Below are 23,277 nucleotides of genomic sequence, written 5' to 3' on the forward strand. Positions count from 1 at the left end.
GGGAAGCAGAGATAGGAGACATTGCGAGTTTGTGGCTAGCTTAGGACTACAGAGTGAGTTCCAGGTCAGCCTGGACTAGAGTGAGACCCTACCTTGTCAAAATAAACAGTGTGTGTGTGTGTGTGTGTGTGTGTGTGTGTGTGCGCGTCTATACAATTTATATTTATCTGGGGTTTGTCTGTTGAAACCCCCTCAATTTTTTCTTTAAATTTTATTTATTTGAGAAAGAGAGAAAAAAAAGTTAGATACAGAGAGAGAATGAGTATGGGTCTAGTAGGGCCTCTTGCCACTGCAAGAGAAATCCAGACACATTTACCACTTTGTGTATCTGGCTTTACATGGGTACTAGGGAATTGAACCCAGGGCATCAGGTTTTGCAAGAAGCACTTTTAACTGCTGAACCATCCCTCTAGCCCTTCCCTTGATTTTTTTATTTTTATTTTTTTGTTTTTGTTTTTCACATAGGGTCAAACTCTAGCTCAGGCTGACCTGGAATTCACTATGTAGTCTCAGGGTGGCCTTGAACTCATGGCACTTCTTCTACCTCTGCCTCCAAAGTGCTGGGATTAAAGTCATGTGCTGCCATGCCCAGCTTCCCTCTCTTGATTTTTAAGCCACCAGTTCATACTGACACCTTCAGTTCCAACCCAAACCCAGCATAGTCTGTCTAGAGTGAGTAGTAAGCTGACCCCATTCACAGACTAACAGGTTGTGTTGACACAGGTTTAGAAGATAGAACTTCTGGGTAATTAACACTATTTTGTTTGGTTTTTCTGAGTTTTAGTTATAAGTCAAGACCTGTTCATTGCAAAAGGCATCTCCAACTAAGCAAGGGAATTGTTTCCTGGTCAGGACAGCCCTGGGAGAATTTTAGGTTGTTGGTTGTACTCGGTTGGTAGAGTGCTTGCCCAGCATGCATGAAGCCTTGTTTTCTCTCCCCAGGAGCACATAAACTGGGTGGCGTGGTGCAGGCCTGTACTGCAGAGTAGAATTAGAAGTTCAAGGTCTTCCTCAGCTGCCTGACCAGTTCAAGTCCAAGTTAGGCTACATGAGACCCTATCTCAAAAATTAATAGTAGAAAAGAAAATTTTAATTTTGCGTTTGTTTTTCTTTGAGATAGTGTCTCACTATGCTGCTCTGGCTCACCTGGTAACTTGCTAGGTAGCCCAGGTTGGCCTCAAACTTACAGCAATCCTATTGCCTCAGCCTACTTAGTCCTGGAGTTATAGATATATACCACCATGGCCAGCTTATAAAATAAGTGTGTGTGTATGTGTGTGTGTGTGTGTCTTTGTGTGTTTGTGAGAAAGAGAGAGAAGGGGGAGGGAGGGAAATAGTATGGGCACGCCAGGCCTCTCTGCTGCAAATGAACTCAGACTCATGCACCATTTGTGGATCTGGCTCTATGTGGGTAGTGAGTCATTGAACTTAGACCTGCAGGCTTTGCCTTTAACCACTGAGCCATCTGCCCAGCCTAACTGTTTATTTTTATTTTTTAAAATTTTATTTATTTGCAAGCGCAGAGAGAGAGAGAGAGAGAGAGAGAGAGAGAGAGAGAGAGAGAGAGGGAGAGAGAGAAGAGAGACAGTGAGAGAGAATAGGCATGCCAGGACCTAGAGCCACTGCAAACAAATTCCAGACGCATGTGCCACCTTGTGCATCTGGCTTATGTGGGTCCTGGGGAGTTGAACCTGGGTCCTTTGGCATTGTAGGCATATGCCTTAACCACTAAGCCATCTCTCCAGCCCCTTGTTTTTATTTTTTGAGGGATTATCTCACTCTAACCCAGACTGACCTGGGATTCACTCTGTAATCTCAGGATGGCCTCAAACTGACAGTGCTCTTCCTATCTCTGCTTTCTGAGAGTAAGGACTAATGGCATGTTCCACCAGGCCTGGCAAAGTTTATTTTTTGGTAGGAAGGCACATGCAACCTACCAAAGTCCATGCTAAGGGCTTTTTGGAGTTAGGAATGATGACAGACCTGCTCCTTCTCACTGATTCCCCTCTACTGTTTGGGGGATGAATCGATGGGGAGTGATCATTCTGGAAACTGTCAGTCAGGTGGAGTCTCACACGTCTTCTTTGCCTTTGCCAGCTCTATTCTTTTCCACACAAGAGTAACACAGAGGATGTCCTTTTCTACAATGATCAAGTCCATGGCTCAGGTGAGATTCTGCTTCTGTTTACTCAGAGTCCTTTTTTTCTTGAACATCAGTGCATTTGTTTTCTTACCATGATGCTTTGTGGTGTTAATTCTTCCCCCAACCCCTGGCCAAGATAGGGTCTTGCTCTAGCCCAGGCTGACCTGGAATTTATTATGTAGTTTCAGGGTGGCCTCGAACTCACAGTAATCCTACTACCTCTGCCTCCCTAGTGCTGGGATTAAAGATGTGCACCACCATGCCTGGGGAAATTAAAAATAACAAAAAACAAACAAACAAACAAACAAACAACAACAACAACAAAAACCACTTCCAGGGCTGGGGAGAGGGCTTACCAGTTTACAGGCACTTGTTTGAAAAGCCTGCTGGTCCAGGTTCAGTACCCCAGTATCCACATAAAGCCAGATACACAAAGTGCTACATGCATCTAGGGTTGTTTTTTCAGTGGTACGAAGCTCTGGTGCATCCATTCTCTCTTTCCTCACTCTCTTGTCTTTCTCTCTTTCTCATTCTCAAATAGTTAAAAATGTTAAAAACAAAAATAACACTTCCCGATAGTTTACTTATAAGCAGTGCTGGAGTATCCTTACCGTTCCTTAAAGGAAAGAGTATTTGTAGCAACCTTTCTGTTGTGGAAAAAAAAAAAAAAAGGATAAGCATTGTAGAACTTTTCCAATCTTATTTTATTGCTAGCCAAGTGGTTGGATAACTAGTTTGGTTTTTTGTTTGTTTGTTTTTGAGGCCATGGTTTCACTCTAGCCCAGCTGGCCTTGAACTCACAGCACTCCTCCTATCTTAGTCTCCTGTGTGCTGGAACTAAAAAAAAAAAGGCATGTACCAGTATGCCCAATGTGGTGGTTTAATTCAAGTGTCCCCATAAACTTAGGTGTTCTGAATGCTAGGTTCCCAGCTGATGGAGATTTGGAAATTAATGCCTCTTGGAGGCAGTGTGTTATTGGTAGTGGGCTTATGGGTGTTATAGCCAGTTTCCCCTTGCTAGTGTTTGGCACACTCTCCCGTTCCTGTTGTCCACCTCATGTTGGCCAGGGTGTGATGTCCACCCTCTGCCCATGCCATCATTTTCCCCTGCCATCGTGGAACTGCCCCTCAAGTGTGTAAGCCAAAATAAACCTTTTTTTTTTCCCCCACAAGCTTCTCTTGGTTGGGTGATTTCTGCTAACAGTGTGAACCTGACTGCAACAGTAAAGTGGTACCAAGGAGTGGGATTGCTGCTAGACACCTGACTGTGTGGCTTTAGCCTTTTGGAGCTGATTTTCAAGAGGAATGTGGAAGGATTTGAAACCTTGGCCTAAGAGATGCCTTGCAGTGCTGTAAGTACAGCTTGATGGACTATTCTGGTCAGAGTTGAAAGACCTGAATGCAGTAAGAGCCATGGACTGTGAGGTTTGGTTTATGAGGGTGAGAAAGAGCTTTGCCAGTTGCCTGTATGGAGACTCCATGGTACCATGAGGATGAACTATGGGTTGCAGTGGAGACCCAATGGAGATGCCGGGATCACAAGATGGCTGCTAAGGAGCTGCTGGCCCTGGATGAAGTTTGCCAGGACTCTGAATAGCCTAGCTGGAGGGGCAGAATTGGAATGCTAGAGACTTGTTGCTGGTTAGAGTTATCGGACTTGGAGATTTGTTATTGGCTAGAGTTGTTAGACTTGGAGCTACAGAGTTTCATGTTTGCCCTGGTTGTTTTAAATCTTGTATTGGTTGAATCTTTCTTTGCTATGCTCAATTCCATCTTTTGCAGTGTGTTTATTCTGTGTCATTATGGGTTTTGGGGGGATTTTTATTTTTATTTTTTGGTATTATGGTTCTGTTAAAAGACCTTGGATTATGGGAATGTTTGAACATCATTGGGATTGATAAAAACTATGGGGACTTACAATGTTGGACTGAATGCATTGTATTTTATATCATGTATGGTTATCAGTTTATGGGTGCCAGGGATGGAATTAGTGGTTTGATTCAGGTGTTCCCATAAACTTAGGTGTTCTGAATGCTAGGATCCCAGCTTTTGGAGATTTGGGAATTAACACCTCCTGGAAGGAGTGTATTGTTGGGGACTGGCTTATGGGTATTATATCCAGTTTCCCCATGCCAGTGTTTGATACTCTCTTGTTGCTATGGCCCACCTTATGTTGGCCAGGGGGTGATGTCCACCCTCTGCTCATGCCATGGTTTCCCCCTGCCATTGTGGAGCTTCCCCTAGAGCCTGTAAGCCAAAATAAACCTCTTTTACTCACAAGCTGATCTTGGTTGGGCGATTTCTACCAAGTGAACCTGACTGCAACACCCAACAATAGTAATTTTTTGTAAAGAAGTTTTCATGAGGACTGGAGAGATGCCTTAGTGGTTAAGCACTTGCCTGTGAAGCCCAAGGACCCTGGTTCGAGGCTCAACTTCCCAGACCCACATTAGCCAGTTGCACAAGGGGGCGCACGCGCCTGGATTTCTTTTGCAGTGGCTGGAGGCCCTGGCGTGCCCATTCTCTCTCTTTCTCTCTATTTGCCTCTTCTTCTCTCTGTCACTCTCAAATAAATAAATAAAAATTAAAAAAATAAATAAAAAGAAGTTTTCATGAGAATTAAAAAATCAGCAGAATGGTAGGTTCAATTCTCCAAGTCCCACATAAACCAGATGCACAAGGTAGACCATGTGGCTGGAGTTTGTTTGCAGTGGCTAAAAGCCTTGATGTGCCCATTCTCTCTCCCTATGTCTCAAATAAATAAATAAATGAACAGTCTGGCCTAGACTAATGATGCAGGATTTGGGGGCTCAAGAGGGGTCAAACGAAACCCAAATATGGGTTCTATTTTACCTTTAACAATAAATTGATGAAGATGGACTCAAGAAGGATAAATTATGAATTACTAAGTTTATTTAGGGAGAAATCACAAATTGTGGGGTTTATTTAAGGGAGAGTAGGATTTAGGAAGGCTAGAGCAGAATTGTAAACGCATGGGAAGTAGGAAACACTCATGTAGAAGTAGGACATAGTCTCTAAGGTTCATTTAAGAGAAGTTGAGGTTTTTGCAAAAACCTGGAATAGAGCCACAAGCATGTCAAGGGGAATTAAACTGAGGCTGTCAAGGAAAGGTAGAATTACAAGTACATAGAGGGGAGTTACAAGGGTAAATGGTGAGGCTCAAGAAAAAGTAAGAGATAAAATATCAAAGCAGAGATCAAAAGATTCAGAGGAGAAATGATTAATGAAGAGAGTTACACTCATGATTACCCAAGTTTAAAGAAATTACACAGGTGGCAATCCTAGAATTAGTGAAAGCACCCCCGTGGTAGATCTGGAGTTTAAGGGAAATATACACATGGTAGATTGAGAGAGTACAGGAAATTCATGCATGTAATAAAAGTGGGATGTTACCCCACACTATACAGTAGAGGCAAGCAGAAAAGTTCCCCAGACCAAAAAACAGTTTTACGCTCACTGGGTGGTCTCGTGAATCCCTGTGGCCCAAGTGAAGGCAGGCAAAGCAGAGCTGAGCAGAGCAGCCTTTATATGCAAGGTGAAGACCCTGTTGGTTTTGTAGATTTGGAGGGCAGATCCCAGGGGCAGCCCACCTGGGTCCTCTGTCTAGGTAGCATGCTAGTCTGTGGACAGCAAGGGGCACTGTAGATCAGTCTCAAATCAGACAAGATTTCTGTTTCTGCCAAGAGTTCTGTTCTTGTGCCAGGACGAGGTAGCATGTGGAGTAGCATCTCCTGGTTCTCTCTGGGCCTCAATCTCTAATAACATAATAACAGAAACTACCTAAAAGAAGATAGCTTTCTCTTAACCTCCTTCATTAGGTTTGGAACAATTTCTTTTTTCTATTCCCTTCCCTTTCTGTCCTTCCTCCCTTTCCTTCCTTCACTCACTTCTACTCTCTGTCTCTTTTTCTTTTTTGGTTTTTGGAGGTACGGTATCACTCTACTCCAGGCTGACCTGGAATTCACTATGTAGTCTCAGGGTAGCCTCGAAGTCATGGTGATCCTCCTACCTCTCCAGTGCTGGGATTAAAGGCTTCTACTTTCCTTTTTTTCTTTTTTTTATTTGTTTTTATTTTTATTTTTTGTTTTTACTTTCCTTTTTTCAAAGGTGGGACATTGTTTGTTGTGTAGCCCAGGCTGGCCTCAACATCTTTCTGTGTTCTGTATCCCATACCCTCTGTTTTGGCACAGCTCCTCCACTAGTTTTCTAGGAAATTGTGCTCAAACCCTTGTGTGTTTGTCACTTCCTTAATCTTGGAATGATAGTTTAGTTCTAGAATTCTAGTTTATAATTTATTTTCCAATGGCATATTAAATTGTTCTATTTCTTGCTTTCAGAAGTATTTTTTCCCCCCTCCGAGGTAGGGTTTCAGTCTAGCCCAGGCTGACAATGGAATTCACTATGTGGTCTCAGGTTGGCCTTGCACTCAAGGCGATCCTCCTCCCTCTGCCTCCCGAGTGCTGGGATTAAAGGCGTGCGCCACCACATCAAGCCTCAGAAGTATTTTATTTTATTTCTTACTTTTATTTATTTGCAAGCAGAGAGAGAGAGAGAAGAGAGACATATATAGAGAGAATGGGCATACCAGGGCCTGTAGCCACTGCAAACAAACTCCAGATGCATGTGCCCCTTGTGCATCTGGCTTATGTGGGTCCTGGGGAATTGAACCTGGGTCCTTTGGCTTCACAGGTGAATGCCTTAACTGCTAAGCCATCCCTTCAGTCCCTCAGAAATGTTCTTGAGAATTCCCCTGCCCCTCTGATTCCTAATGCTTTTTATATGACCTTCTCTCTGTCTGGATATTTTTTAATGTTCTGTCTTTCTTTGCTGTTCTGAAATTTGTCTCAGTTATTTGAGCAGCTGAGAAGGAAGATCATGTGAGAGTGAAGACGTGCAGTTTGGCAAGAGTCCCGTGAGGCAGTGTGTGTACAGATTCATGTAGGTCTTCCCCTCCCCATTTGGATTATGGGAGAATGTCACTAAGCACAGGCACTGCTGTCTGCAGGAGACGGGGTGCATGTGGCAGCACAGTGGCCCTGGTGTCCTCCCTTGCTGTCAGACACTCACACGCACACATTTACTCACTTGAGCTTCTCTTTCTTTCCTTGTCATTGTCTTTCCTGCACAAATGCTTCTTTCACTAATCAGGTAATGCATGGTTGTTGTTCTAGGAGGCAGTAATGTTCAGTGATGTTCATATTGACTTCTCTCAGGAGGAGTGGGGATGTCTGACTGAAGATCAGAGAGATTTGTACAGAGATGTGATGTTGGAGAATTACAGCCACCTGCTGTCAGTGGGTAAGGACCTCTGTCCATAATATATCCAGACCCTTTTGAAGGTCTATTTTCTTTATGTGAAATGCTCACCCACCTTTGAAAAGCCACTGGAGTTCTACATGTTTCCATCCAGCCCCTACAGAATGTTCTGAATATTGTAAAGTTAGAAATAGGAAGCTGAGTTGGGTGTGATGGCTCAAGCCTATAATCTCCATACTCGGGAGGCTGAGGTAGGAGGATTGTTGTGAGTTGGAGGCCAGCCTGAGACTACATAGTGAATTCCAGGTCAGCCTGGGCTACAGCGAGACCCTGCCTTGAGAGAGAGAGAGAAAAAAAAAAAAAAAAAGGAAGGTTGTATTATCAAAAGCATTACGGATCTCCTATGTTTCATGTCTCTTACTTTCCATCACTCTTACTGCTAAATTTATCTTTCTTCACAATGAAGGATTTGAATTCTGAGACATTCTCAGTCTGTATTTCTCTCATTACTTCATTTCATTTCATTTCTTTTTTACATTTTACTTTTATTTATTTGAGAGAGAAAGAAGGAGAAAGAGAATGGGCATGCCAGGGCCTATAGCCTTGGCAAATGAACTCCAGATGCATGTGCCACCTTGTGAATCTGGCATATGTGTGTCCTGGAGAATTGAACCTGGGCTCTTAGGCAAGCCTTAACAACTAAGCCATCTCTCCAGCCCTCATTCTTACTGCTACTGCTGCTTCTTTTAGTCCTCATTCTTACTACTACTATATCTTTCTTTCTTTTTCTTTTTCTTTTTCTTTTTCTTTTTTTTTTTAAGGCAGTGTCTCACTTTAGCCCAATCTGACCTAGAATTCACTATGTAGTCCCAGGCTGGCCTTGAACTCACTGCGATCCTCCTACTCCTACCTCCCAAGTGCTGGGATTAAAGGTGTGCACCAAAATGCCCTACTGTTTATTGCTTTTTTTTTTTTTTTTTTTTTTTTTTTTTGTAAGGACATCTCATTTCTAAGCCAAATGTAATCTCGTACTTGGAGCAAGGGAAGGAGCCCTGGTTGGTTGATGGAAATCTGACAAGAGGCCAGTGGCCAGGTAAGTGGGCACAGAAGGTAATGGTTTAAGGTGGTCAGTAGAGATGCCATTTCCTTGACATGCTGTCAGGTAGGCTCCCTGAAAAGCTTTAGGCCTTTTGTACACATATAAGAGTTTTTCAGCTTGGCCTTTCAAAGATCTTACCTTTCCCCTTACCTATTACACAGTGCCTGCTTTTCTCTTGATACATCTCTGTTCACTAGCTGGCACCCTCTTTTGCCCTTTCTAACAATCTACCCATATTTAGGATCCAGTTTTGTTCAAGTTTCTCATCCTTTTTCTATTTAGTCTTGCAAAAGCATCACTTTCCACTACATATATATGTATGTATGTATGCATGTATGTATGTATATAATTTTTTTTCAAGGTAGGGTCTCACTCTAGCCCAGGCTAACCAGGAATTCACTATGTAGTCTCAGGTTGGCTTCAAACTCAATGGCAGTCCTCCTATGTCTGCCTTCCAAACGCTGGGTCTAAAGGTATGCACTACCACTTCTGGAAAGTATGTATTTTCCTATAACGTCAAAGACTTCTTTATTTTCATACAGTGTCTCATATATCCCAGACTGGCCTTAAACACTCTATATAGCCAATGATGACCTTGAACTTTTTTTAATTTTTATTTTTTTATTGATAACTTCCATAATTGTAAATAATATCCCATGATAATTCTCTCCCTCCCCCCACTTGCCCCTTTGAAACTCCACTCTCCATCATATCCCCTCCCCCTCTCAATCAGTATGTCTTTTATTTTGATGTCATGATCTTTTCCTCCTATTATGATGGTCTTGTGTAGGTAGTGTCAGGCACTGTGAGGTCATGGATATCCACGCCATTTTGTGTCTGGAGGAGCACATTGTAAGGAGTCCTACCCTTCCTTTGGCTCTTACATTCTTTCTGCCACCTCTTCCTCAGTGGACCCTGAGCCTTGAAAGTTGTGATAGCTATTGCAGTTCTGAGCATTCCTCTGTCACTTCTCAGCACCAACTGCCATCTGGAAAGAGAACCTTCTCTAACCAAAAGTGAGAGTAGCATTAATATTTGGATATGAACATTAACAGAAGTGCTTACTTGGTAGTTTGATGAGCATAGTATACACATTTAGCCAGACATCAGTAGACATTACAACCCTAGGGCTCATGACTGTCCTTGTGACCTTGAACCTGGTTTATCCAAGGCTGTTTGCATACCAGGCAAGAACTCTACCAATTGAGCTACATCCCTAGCCCTTTTTTTTTTTTTAAATTATTTGAGACAGACAGACAGAGCAAGCGAGCGAGCGAGAGAGAACAAGGCAGATAAAGAGAATGGGTATGCCATGGCCTCTAGCTACTTCAAACAAACTACAGACGCATGTGCCACTTTGTCCATCTGGCTTATGTGGGTCCTGGGGAATCAAACCTGGGTCCTTTCTAAGGTAAGTGCTTTAACCGCTAAGCCATCGCTCCAGCCCAATTATTTATTTTTCCTAGCCCTTTTTCTTCCTTTCCTTTCTCTTTCATTTCCTTATCCCTCCCCTTGTCTCTTCTCCCTTCCCTGCTTTCCCCTCTTCTGCCTCATTTTATTTCTTCCCTCTCTTCCTTTCTCTCCTCTCCCTTCCCTTTGGATTCAGGAGTTCCAAACCCTCATACTTATTCACACTTGTAGCTAATACTGTTCTGATACGTGTGAGGTGCTCAGGTATACAAGTTAAAGAAGTGATACTACAGGATTTATAGTCAGTCTAGCAGAGGCTAGAACCTAACCTGTCTGTAAATGACTTCTTTTTAAAAATTTTTTAAAATTTATTTATTCACTTGACAGAGAAAGAAGGAGGGAGGGAGGGAGGGAGGGAGAAAGAGAGAGAATATGAATGGGCATGCCAGGACCTCTAGCCACTGCAAATGAACTCCAGATGCATGTGCCCCCTTGTGCATCTGGCTAATGCAGGTCCTGGGGAATTGAACTTAGGTCCTTTGGCTCTGCAGGCAAATGCCTTAACTACTAAGCCATCCCTCCAGCCCTGTAAATTACTTCTATAGAGGATGTGGTTGAGCTTAGTTGGTAGATGTCACCTAGCACACACACAGCCTTGGGTTTGACTCCCAGCATGGCATAAACTGAGTGTGGTGGTGTGAGCCTGTAATCTTAACACTCAGAAGATGGAAGCAGGATGATCAGAAGTTCAAGCTAATCTTTGGCAACAAAGAGGGTTTGAGGTCAACCTGGGATATATGAGACCCTGTCTTAAAAATAAATATGTGGGGCCGAAGGGATGGCTTAGTGCTTAAGGTGTTTGCCTGCAATGCCAAAGGACCCATGCTGGATTCCCCAGGATCCATATTAGCCAGTGGTACACATGCATCTGGAGTTTGTAGTGGCTGGAGGTCCTGGCATGCCCATTCATTCTCTCTCTCTCTTTCTGTATCAAATAAATAAAAATAAAATATTTTAAAAAATAAATATGTGCTAGGTGGGGTGGCACACACCTTTAATCCTAGTATTTGGAAGGTGGAAGGCAGAGGTAGGAGGATCACTGTGAGTTCAAGGGCAGCCTAAGACTACATAGTGAATTCCAGGTCAGCCTGGGCTAGAAAGAGAACCTACCTCAAAAAACAAACACAAAGATAGGGGCAGGAGAGATTTCCTAGTGGTTAAGGTGCTTGCTTGCAAAGCCAAAGGACCTAGGTTTGATTCCTCAGTACTCATGTAAGCCAAATGCACAGGTGGTGGATGGCCTGGAATTTGTTTGTGGAAGTTGATGCCATTGGGTGCCCAATCTCTATCTGCCTCTGTTTCTTTCTGCTTCTCCCTCTCTTTATCTATTGAATTCTCATTTCTACCAAGTAATAAATATGCCAATGATTTTTTTTCATATTTTCTTCTAGTTCTAGAGTCAAGTTGTGAGGCCAAGAAATTATTTCTGAAGAATAAAAATTATGAAATAGAGTCAGCGCAGTGGGAGATGATAGGAAGACACCCACGACATGACCTTCAGCGCTCTAGCTCCAGAGGGTATTGGAACTATAATGGCCAGGCTGAAAGGCAGCATGGCTCATGGGAGAGACATTTTAGTGAACTGATAGCTCATGAAGACATGGCCATTCTCAGCCAGTATCCACCCTTCACACTGCAACATATTATGAATAATAAGGAGAAGTACTGTGCAAGTAAAGAAAATAGGAAACACTATCAACATGGCTCACAGTTTACTACCCATCAATTAATTTATACCATTGAGAAGCCATATGAATGTAAAGACTGTGGCAAGGCCTTTAGACATCCTTCAAGACTTGCTCATCATCAGAAAATCCACACTGGCAAGAAACCCTTTGAATGCAAGGAGTGTGGAAAAACATTCATTTGTGGCTCAGACCTTACTCGACATCACAGAATCCATACAGGTGAGAAACCCTATGAATGTAAGGAATGTGGAAAGGCCTTCAGTAGTGGTTCAAACTTTACTCGACATCAGAGAATTCACACTGGTGAGAAGCCCTATGAATGTAAAGAATGTGGGAAAGCCTTTAGTAGTGGTTCAAATTTTACTCAACATCAGAGAATTCACACTGGAGAGAAACCCTATGAATGTAAGGAATGTGGCAATGCCTTTAGTCAGAGTTCACAACTTATTAAACATCAAAGAATCCACACAGGAGAAAAACCCTATGAATGTAAGGAGTGTGAGAAAGCGTTCCGGTCTGGTTCTGACCTTACTAGGCATCAGAGAATTCATACTGGAGAGAAACCTTATGAATGTAAGATATGTGGGAAAGCCTATTCTCAGAGCTCACAACTTATCAGCCATCACAGAATTCATGCTGATGAGAAAGCCTATGGCTACAAGGACTGTGGAAAGAACTTTAATTATGATGCACAGCGTGTTCAGCATCAGAATTTGTACTGGTGACAAATAGAACAGGTGGAATGTGAGACAGCCTAAGACTTAATCCCTCTAAATAGAAGACTGTAAAAACCTTTTACCTGACTACAGTTTATTCAGCTGAAGAAAACTATACTAGAGAAACACCCTATGAATAGAATATATTCTAGAAGCCTGTTAGTAAGAGCTCATTCTTCTCTTGATCTTGGACTTTTATTAGCCTAACATTGAGAAAGTCAATGCTTTTGGCCCCTTTACCTTTAAACATTAGAGAATTCATGTCAAAATGTACTCTTAGCCAGACGTGGTGGCGCACGCCTTTAATCTCAGCACTCGGGAGGCAGAGGTAGGAGGATCTCTGAGAGTTCGAGGCCACCCTGAGACTACATAGTGAATTCCAGGTCAGCCTGAGCCAGAGTGAGACCCTACCTCGAAAAAAAAAAAAAAAAAAGAATAAAAAAAATGTACTCTTGTGACTTTCATGTTTTCCCTGATTTTTCTATAATTATTATATTAATTTTTAATCTATCTTAAACTTATATGACTGTAAAGTTTGTCTTGTTATGTCATGGCTTATAAAATAACTTGATATTCAAAAATATCAGAGGGAAAAAGTGACATTTTTAGTTTTTGAAGATGGCTTGTTCTCTTCGGTCTTTATACAACATTTTTTTTCAGGCTGGAGAGATGGCTTAGCTGTTAAGACACTTGCTTGCAAAGCCTAAGGACCCATGTCTGACTCTCTAGATCCCATGTAAGCCAGACACACAAGGTGATGCCAGCATGCAAAGTCGCACATGCACACAGGGTGGTACACATGTCTGGAGTTTGCTTGGAGTTGCTGAAGGCCTTGGCATACCACTTCTCTCACTCTTGCTTTCTCATAAAAAAATTTTTTTTAATTGAAATTTTTTTTTCTTTAAAAAATGTTTAATTTACACTTGGCATTTAGGGACTGTTACTTTTCTTGTTCTTTTTTAGCATGTGTGTGTGAAAAGTATGTGTGGTGTGGTGTATGTAGTAAATGCATGTGTCCTGTGCATATGCATGCCAAGGCCAGAGGTGACCCTGCATGTTCTCCTTTTGCTGATCCACTTGTTTCCTTGAGGTGGAGTCCCTTACTAAACCCAGAGCTGCCATTTTTTCCTTTTTTTTTTTTTTTTTTTGGTTAGCCAGTCTCTCTGATTCTTCAGTCTCTGTTCTGACTGGACTGAATGGGAGCTGGAGAGATGTCTTAGCAGTTAAGATGCTTGCCTGAAAATCCTGAGAACCCAGGTTTGACTTCCCTGAACCCACATAAGCCACATATACATGTTGGTGCATGTGTCTGGAGTTCATTTGCAGTGGCTAGTGACCCTGGTGTACCCATTCTCCATCTCTAATAAATAAAAGTAAAATACATATAAGAAAGACATGCGATCCGCGTCGCTGCGGTCTTCCCCGACGGCTGCGCCCGTAACCGACTGACCGACGGACTGCGGCGACCGCAAAGCCGACGGCAGGCTAAGGCGGCTTGGCGACCGCGGCGAGCAGGGCCGGTCCCGGGCGCAGCGGGAGGATGGTGGTCCGCGTGTTCGTCGCCTCGTCCTCCGGCTCCGTGGCGATCAAGAAGAAACAGCAGGACGTGGTTAGATTTCTGGAAGCCAACAAGATAGAGTTCCAGGAGGTGGACATCACAATGTCAGAAGAACAGAGGCAATGGATGTACAGAAACATCCCCCCAGAGAAGAAACCTGCACAAGGCAACCCTCTTCCTCCTCAGATATTTAATGATGGTCCATACTGTGGAGATTATGACAGTTTTTTTGAATCAAAGGAAAGCAACACAGTCTTTTTTCATTCTTGGGTCTGAAACCACGGTTGGCATCTAAGACTGAGCCTTAGAGAAGAGAAGTGAAGATCACAGAGATGCATTTTGGAGCACCCTCTGGTACTCAGCACACACCTGCTTATCTAATGCATCACTGTAACACAAGCCACATGCATAGTAATTTTGCTTGCCATGGAAAAAGTCTTTTTGGAGGATGTGGGTATAATGGGGATTGCATGATTGCTTTAAACCAAATCGGGACTGTGGTGGACTCTTATTTTCTGAATTGCCTGCAGTTGTGTCACTTATTACAAGTGTGCTTTTTTAATGACTGATAGATGAGTGGTGGCTTCATCAGAGGGAAAGTGCTGGCTTTGCCCTAGGTTTCAGTTATTGGTACTGCATAATCCCACTCCACTTGAAGCTGCCTGAATTGCACTCTTTAAATGTGCCGACCAGGTTGGTGCCATCTTATAATCAGAAAGAAAAGAGCAGTGCTGGTTAACAAAGGGCACTGAGGAATTTTGCTGCAGTCACAGACGTCTTTGCTCCTATGCTTTGTAAAAGCACCTGCTGAAAAAATTAGATGTTCTAGACTCTTTTTTGCAATGGAAGCCCTCACCCCTATACATCCTCTAAGCTCCTGGAGAATTTTCCAAAAACCACAGTTGCAATATTGCATGATCACAACAAAGTTACAGGTCTGACAATAATTGCTGTTTGGAAAAATGTGTGCCACTTTTCCTCTTTCACAAGGAAAGTTTCACCGGGATGCATAAGACTGCTTGAAAGATATATTTTAAGAGGTATAGTAATTAGATAGTAAATTCGTAGAAAAATTGTCTAATTAGTATCTGAAGGCATTTTCAGCTCCTGCAATTAATTTACACGTAAGTGCACATATATTTTTACACGCAGCTCCCCTAAGTAAAAGCTGCTTATTCTATTTTATGAAGGGATTCTATTTTTTTTGAGGAAGAAAATCTCAGCTATGTATATTTTGTGAACCCTTGATAAAGCATATTTTAAAAGGCAACAATACTGCTGAGCCGGAGCTCAGCGGCAAAGCACTCACATAGCGTGCACAAGGCTCTGAGTTTAAACCCCAGTATGGTTAAAGGGGGGGGGGTTACCAGAACTGCTGTATCACTTTTTATCTATGTTACTTTTTATTGTCCTTTTCTTTCTTCCTATTTCTGACAAATGCATGGTCTCAGACGTTTCAGAGCAGTGTTGGCACACATGCTTGTTTCATGTATGAGCACAAGTGATATTTCAGAGCAGCATGTAAGAGAAGGGGGACCGTCTAGCCAGTAACCCCGAGCTGTACTTGTCAAGCAAAATCTCTGCTTTCATTGGAATGGACACAATGAAAGCTGAACTTGGCCACTTAGGGCAGAAACTACTTTTCTGTATCCTTAAAAGCTTAAAGTTTTTCATTGCCAAACATGGGGTTAGCCTTGAATAGCAAAGCTCAGAGAGCTGACTGAAATACTCACCTATTCCTAGGAGCATGATGCTGACCTTTCATAATGTTATGCAAAGGACATGTATATGTTTAAGAAATTGAAAGCAAAATGAATTAAGCTTCCCACCATCCCTGTCCCTGGCGCTTTGCTAATGTGGACTAGTCTACAGAGCTTTCTGAATGCTGAAGCTGAGACCTTATGTGAGATGTGCAGTCCTACTACAGCCATAGCAGCATGGTGGGCTTCTCCATGACTGAACAGATACTTGGCCCACGATTTTGTCTCAAGGAAAGCTTGTTACATAGTCATGGATATGACTGGGTGCTTGCTAGTATACAAGATCCAGGTCAAATTCTAGCTGATAAATCTCGAGAGCTATGTGGGAATGTTTGTATTTTTATAACTAGATATTGTGTTTGAGTATTTGAGTCTATTTTAACAATTGTCATGCTATAGTTACTCAGTTTACATTTAGTCTACCTTTGCCAGTGAGTACCAAGAATCTACTCAGTAAGATTGAGGCCTTGCAAGTTCCGGGTTGTATACTCATACTTGCTAGACAGAAAGCTATCAAGGTTTGTCTTACCACCTCACAAGCCATACTAACCCTTCTAATTATATCAAACATTTTCTTACTGTGATGTGCGGTGGGGTGGGAGGTGGTTTAGCAAGGAAGACCAGCCTGAGGTGGTGGTGTACTTGTGCCTGGAAGCCCATGGGTGGCATCTGCCAGTTCCCAGGCTGTGCTGTGCTCAGAGCTGGTGGGTCCATACTTGTTCTCTGGTCAGCCAAACTCTAAGCACAAAATTGTGATTTCCTTTTCCTTCTCTTTTTTTCTTTCTTTTTGGAAGCAAGGTCTTGCTCTGCAGTCCTGACTGGCTTAAAATTCACTATGTAGACTGTCCCCAAACTCACAGTTATCCTTCTGCCTTTGTCTCCCAAGTGGTGGGTTACAGCTTGTCCAACTAAATAGAGGTGTTTTTTTTTTTTTTTCTCATTTCCTTGCACTAGTTGTCTTTTGATGATAATCACAATCTTTAAAACCTAGGAAAGAAGTAAATTTGTAAGCATATTTGTAATATCAAGGAAATTTTAATTTCCTGTAGTAGGCATGTTGATACAAAGGAAATGTACAAATACAAATGAAATTATGCCACTTTAAAATTAGATAAGACATAGTGCCCCATCCTGCTACGTGTATGCAGAGCAGAAGAAAGTTTTGTTCAGGAAACATTTTGCCAAATCCTAGGGTTTTCTTAAAATTAAAGAGGAGAAAAGGAAAATATTTTGCCCTTAGATGCTAGTATGTTTCCTGTTTTATAAATTTAACTATCATTCACATGTAGACGTTTTGTACTATATGGATTTAATAATGACCAAATATTTTTGTGTTTTATTACTGAAAGGTACCAAAGGCTCTATCTGCTTTGTTTATTTGATTTTATTTTTTTGCAAGGTTTTGCTTTTCCAGAAATGTTTTTTCTATATCAGCTTTTCTTAAGTGTCAGGATCTACTTATATCTATATGAGTGTTTTTGATTTCAGCCTGTATGTGTTTGTCTCTAAAGGACTTGATGAGATCTCTGATTTTATACTCAGCATTAAAAGAATACATTCCAGAAAAAAAAAAAAAAGAAAAAGAAAGAAAGACATGCATGGCCATGCCCAGCTACTGATGTGGGTGCTGAGGAATCCATCTCAGGTAGTTCTCAGTCTTCATGCTTGAAAAGCAAGCACTGTTAACTACTGATTTTCCCAACCTGTTTCTTTTTTCTTTTCTTTCTTTTTTAAAAATATTTTTATTTATGTATTTATTTGCAAGCAGAGAGAATGAGCATACCAGGGCCTCTAGCCAATACAAACAAACTCCAGATGCATCCATCACTTTGTGCATCTGGCTTTACGTGGTACTGGGGAATTGAACCTGGGTTGTTAGGGTTTTCGGGCAAGTGCCTTAACTGCTAACCCATCTCTTCAGACCCTCTTTTTTTGGAAGGAGGTCCTCACTCCAGCTCAGGCTGATCTGAAACTCAGTGATTCTCCTACCTAAGTCTCCCTAGTGCTGGGATTAAAGACATGTTCTACCGCCCCCATCTGTGTTGCTTTTTTTTTACTGTGACAGAATGCCTTATGAAAGCAAATTGAGATAGTAGCTTTATTTTGGCAGTTTGAGGTACATGCCAAGGCAGGAAGGCATCTCATGAGTGTAAGTGGGCTGTTTACAGTGCATCTGTCATCAAGAAGCAGACACATGAGTGCTGCTGCTCCCCTCACTTTCCCCTTTTTATTCAGTGGGGACCCCAGCCCACGTGATCATGCTGCCGACATTCAGGGTAGGGCTTCCCTTCTGTGGAAGTTCCCTCACACACACTCAGTGGTGTATCTCTTTGGTTAACCTAAATATCATTAGGTTTATATATAACCAAGACTGACCATCACAGGGACTCTAATATATTCATGGTATTTCATTGTATTTCTGTTTAATTATTTTATTAAATCCCTCCTGGTTTAATTATCTTATTAAATCACTCCTGGTTAGTTTATCAGGTAGGGTTGTAGTTACTTTTGAAAGTAATGAATTAAAAATTTCTCTTATTTTAAATATTTGTACATAGCCGGGCAGAGTGATGCATACTTTTAATTCTAGCACTTAGGAGACCAAGGTAGGAGAATCTCTGTGTTGGAGGCCAGTCTGAGACTGCATACTGAATTCCAGGTCACCCTGGGCTAAAGCAAGACACTACTCCAAAATAAAGAATACAAAAAAGAAAGAAAACACAAGAAAATTGTGGGCTGAAGAGATGGCTTAGTGGTTAAAGTGCTTGCCTGCAAAGTCTAAGGACCCAGGCTCAATTACCCTGAACCCACGTAAGTCAGATGCATATGGTGATACGTGTATTTGGAGTTAATTTCCAGTGGCTAGAGGCCCTGGTGCACCCATTCTCTTGCTCTCATAAATTTAAAAAAAAAAAAAATTTGTATGTGTGTGTGTGTGTGTACCAGGACCTCTTCCCACCTCAAATAACATCAAATGCTTGTACCACTTTTTATATCTACCTTACATTGTAGCTTGGAAATTGGACCTGGGCTGACAGGCTTTGCAAGCAAGCACCTTTACCTGCTGAGCCATTGTCTCAACCCGTTGTGTGTGTATGTGTTCATTAGAGACAGAGTTTCACTGTGTAACCCTTGACTGCCCTGGAACTATCATTGTATGTGGCCCTGGCTGCCTTAAGCTGGTAGCGGTCTTGACTCTGTCTCCCTGAGTGATGAGTTTATAAGTCTTTGCTACTATGCCTGATACTTTATTCCTGTTGAACATGAAATAATACTGGGTGTTGATGGGAAAATGAGAAGGACTTTATTTAGACTAACATTGCTGTGTGGCCACCTTGAGACTACATAGTGAATTCCAGGTCAGCCTGGGCTAGAGTGAGACCCTAATTTAAAAAAAAAAAACTAAGAAAAAAAAAAGTGGTGCATGTTTATAATTTTTTAAATGTTTTATTTTTTAAAATTTATTTGAGACAGAGAGAGGAGGGGAGAGAGAGAATGGGTGCATCAGGGCACCAGCGACTGCAAACGAACTCCAGACATATGTACCACTTTGTGCATTTGTGTTACTTAGGTCCTGGGGAATTGAACCTGGGTCCCTAGGCTTCGCTGGCAAACAGAGGCAAACACCTTAATGGCTAAGCCATCTCTCTAGCTCTGTGTTTATAATTTTAACACACCAAAGACAAAGGGAGGCAGACTTAGAATCCCTAAAGCTTGTGCTTTATTTAACCACTAAGCCATGTCTCCAGCCTTTACATACATATTTTTCCTGAGGTAGGGTCTCACTTTAACCCAGGCCAACCTGCAGTTCACTATGTAGTTTCAGGGTAGCCTCAAACTCATGATAATCCTATTTCTGCCTCCCAAGTGCTGGGATTAAAGGTGTATGCCATCATGCCTGGCCCTTGTGAGTAGTGTTAAGATCAAGATTGTTTTTTTCTAAAGATAAAAGTAGATAAGCTCTAAATATAAATGTTTCATTTAAGGAAAGCTCTTGTTCCAAAAGTATTACTTTCTGAACACCATGCCAATGAAAATAGAGGACATAAAATTTTTTTAACATGTAAGAAAATATATTTTTCTCATGACAATACCATAAAATTGTTAAATACATGCATGTTTTAAAAACAGACATAAGGGCTGGAGAGATGGCTTAGCAGTTAAGCGCTTGCCTGTGAAGCCTAAGGACCCTGGTTCAAGGCTCAGTTCCCCAGGTCCCACGTTAGCCAGATGCACGGGGGGGCGCACGCGTCTGGAGTGCGTTTGCAGAGGCTGGAAGCCCTGGCGCGCCATTCTCTCTCTCTCCCTCTATCTGTCTTTCTCTCTGTGTCTGTTGCTCTCAAATAAATAAATTTTAAAAATATAAAAATAAAAATAAAAAAATTAAAAAAAACAGACATAAGTAACATCTTTGTAGAGTTAACAGCCAACCAAACTAGTTTTATACTTATAGTGTCTTAGTAACAGGTTACTTATGTTCAATATTCTTGCTATAACCATGTTTTCAAGAAGATATGGTAACTACAATCTTCCAATTTCCCATTCTAACATAATATCCAAATTTCCCAGAGGCAGAAAACACTTCAGTTGTCATCTCTGTAAGTAGAGTTGTTTTATTCCACACTCAATTCTAAATTCTGTGAGCCTGAGTGAATCACACAGATATGTATCAATCTACTGTTTGCTTCCTGCCAATACATATGTAAAGGGATCCTTGTATGACTGAACATGGTTTTAGGTATAGTATATCACAACCGATCACTTGTTTGAAAACATCGTGTCTGCAGCAGAAACCTTTCAAGAAGCGGAGAAGGGGACAGCTCTGCATTGGCAGCTTCTCCCCGTCCATCTTTCAGCTACATTTACACACCTACATCTATGCCTGACCAAACAAAAGTTATAAAAAGTTACTAGGACTCATAAAAATCTAAAAATATTTAACATAACACCGCCTTTAAAAACATTCATTCTAAAAACCTTATAAAAGACAAAAAATTACATCTGTTCACAGTATGTGTATTTTGTAAACAGTAATTCACTATGATGCAAATTTGAAAATGAAATCTGGTATACTTAGTTTTGGTTGGTTTTCCCCTTTACCCCTTCCTTTCCCCAACTCTCTGTTCCCCGCATCCCCACTTATATTACTTACATTGCCCCCGTGAGAAAATGCTGTAAAAAGGGCCTGGGGAGATGCTTCAGTGGTTAAGTGCTTACTTTTAAAACATGAGGATCTGAGTTCAATACCACCCACCCACCCACATAAAAACCCAGGCATTAAGGGCTGGAGAGATGGCTTAGCGGTTAAGCTTGCCTGTAAAGCCTAAGGACCTCGGTTCGTGGCTCGGTTCTCCAGGACCCACGTTAGCCAGATGCACAAGGGGGCGCACGCATCTGGAGTTCATTTGCAGTGGCTGGAGGCCCTGGCGAGCCCATTCTCTCTGCCTCTTTCTCTCTCTGTCACTCTCAAATAAATAAAAATAAACAACAACAACAACAAAAACCCCAGGCATTAAGTCGGGTGTGGTGGCGCACCCCTTTAATCCCATCACTTGGGAGGCAGAGACCGGAGGATCGCCATGCGTTCGAGGCCACCCTAAGACTTCATAGTTACTTCCAAGTCAGGTCTATGCTAGTGCGAGACCCCACCTCAGAAAACAAAACAAACAAACAAACAAAAAAAAAAGGCATGCCTACACATGTCTTTAACCCAATGCAGCTGGCAGAGACAGGAGAATTGCTAGGGCTTCCCGGGTCAGCTAGTATATATATAAAACCTGGGAACTCTTAGGTTCAGCGAGACTTGGTTTCAGGGAAGTAAGGGACCTACGCACATGTGTGTGTGCGTCTGTACACCATACACCCCCCCCCAGCTCCGCGCACACACACAAACACACACAGAGGAAAAGAAAATGCTAAGGAAGGGGCTTGAGAGATGAGAGATGGCCTAGCGGTTAAGGCACTTGCCTGCGAAGCCTAAGGACCCAGGTTTGATTCCCCACAACCCACGTAAAGCCAGATGCACGAGGGGGCGCACGCGTCTAGCAGTGGCTAGAGGCCCTGGTGTGCCCCTTCGCGCTCAATAAATTAGGATAAACTGTCAGGAAATCTTTTGAGGCCCCCGACACACACACACACGCACGCACAAATACGCCTATCAAAACCTGAGCAATAAAGCATCCCTGGCTCAAACCTCAAACCACTCTACACACTACACAGACACGGAGGGCTGCGCCCTCGGAAACCACGCTGCTGTAGCTCCCCGGGGCCCGCCCCCTCCCCCTCCCCCAGCCGGAGCTCCGCCCCCTGGCGCGGCTGCGCCTGCGCACCTGGAAACGCTGACCGTCCCTCCCAGCATGCCTCGCGCGCAGCGGTCCAGGTCCTCGGGGTCTGAGCATCCCAGCCTAGCTGGGCATCTCCCCGGAGTGCTCATCGCCGGGCAGCACTGCCTCGGCGCGTCGGTCCTGCCCGTACGTGGTCGATGGGAGTTTGGTCCAGGAAGCTGATGCGAGCTTGTGGTTCCTGCCTGGCCATCTGCGGCCTAGGTATTCCTGGGTACCGAGAAGGGACCGCGGCTCTCCCTCCCGCTTTACCGTGAGTGTGTGCGTGGAGATGGGGCTGCGGTGTCGTTTGCCCTACGTGAACCGTGAACCCACATGATCCTCCAGGAGGGGAAGGAACGAATAGCTGTTGCGTCTTTGTTCTGTGAAGTGCATTTTATTATTTTTTAAATTTGCTTCTCTTTTATTAAATGGTTCTTAGAACTGATGTCTAGTCCCCCTTGCCACCCTTGTGTTTGTATGCAAGGATCTACTTGGTGTCCATTACTTTCGTGAGAATTATTTTTATACTTAACTACTTACTACTTAGTAAGCATTAGCTTTTTGTGGTAAAAAATAGAAACTCTGAATGAAGGGGTTTGCGTGGATTAAATGCCACTTGGATATCTTTTGAATTCCACCTGAAGTATGCTGGTTAGAATGTTCATGGTCTCACTTTCTTGCTAATGTGGGCATTGACACTCAAGTAGGATTGAATATCCCGGTGATTGATACTATTTCTATTTTTTACTGTATACATATGTATATATGTTATATTTGTTTATTTGAGAGAGAGGCAGATAGAGAAAGAGATTGGGAGTACCAGGGCCTCTAGCCACTGCAAATGAACTCCAGGTGCATGTGCCACCTTGTGCAACTGGCTTTATGTGGGTGCTGGAAAACTGAACCCTGGTCCTTAGGTTTTTCAGGCAAGTGCCTTAAGTGCTGAACCATCTCTCCAGCCCTCATTTCTATTTTTTACTCATTTTATTTTATTTTTGTTTATTTATTTTTGGTTTTTCGATGGAGGGTCTCACTCTGGTCCAGGCTGACCTGGAATTAACTCTGTCATCTCAGGGTGGCCTTGAACTCATGGCAATCCTCCTACCTCTGCCTCCCGAGTGCTGGAATTAAAGGTGTGCGCCACCACGCCCGGCACTCATTTTATTTTTTAAAATTTATTTATTTATTTGAGAGAGAGAGAGAAGCAGATAGAGATAGAAACAGAGAGGGCCACTAGCCACTG

At 42.6% G+C, this 23,277-nt stretch overlaps 1 protein-coding gene across 5 annotated transcripts in view; it reads left to right on the forward strand.

Moving 5' to 3' along the window:
* Zfp82 (ZFP82 zinc finger protein) overlaps positions 1-23,277 on the forward strand; it is a 42,076-nt gene that overhangs the window by 8,749 nt on the left and 10,050 nt on the right. The window contains exons 2-5 of one of the 5 annotated variants that reach the window (XM_045153815.1): positions 2,098-2,167; positions 7,336-7,462; positions 8,418-8,513; positions 11,381-12,770. The exons of 1 other annotated variant lie outside the window; for it this stretch is intronic. In XM_045153815.1, the coding sequence (XP_045009750.1) occupies positions 2,132-2,167; positions 7,336-7,462; positions 8,418-8,513; positions 11,381-12,402 (1,281 nt within the window). In that variant the 5' untranslated portion in view covers positions 2,098-2,131 and the 3' untranslated portion in view covers positions 12,403-12,770. Of the gene's footprint in view, positions 1-2,097; positions 2,168-7,335; positions 7,463-8,417; positions 8,514-11,380; positions 12,771-13,932; positions 13,940-22,071; positions 22,306-23,277 lie in introns of those variants that run through there. 3 more of the 5 variants (XM_045153816.1, XM_045153811.1, XM_045153813.1) reach the window with 3 other exon arrangements.

This window comes from Jaculus jaculus, chromosome 7, assembly GCF_020740685.1.
Source record: "Jaculus jaculus isolate mJacJac1 chromosome 7, mJacJac1.mat.Y.cur, whole genome shotgun sequence".
NCBI classification, from domain to species: Eukaryota; Metazoa; Chordata; class Mammalia; order Rodentia; family Dipodidae; genus Jaculus; species Jaculus jaculus.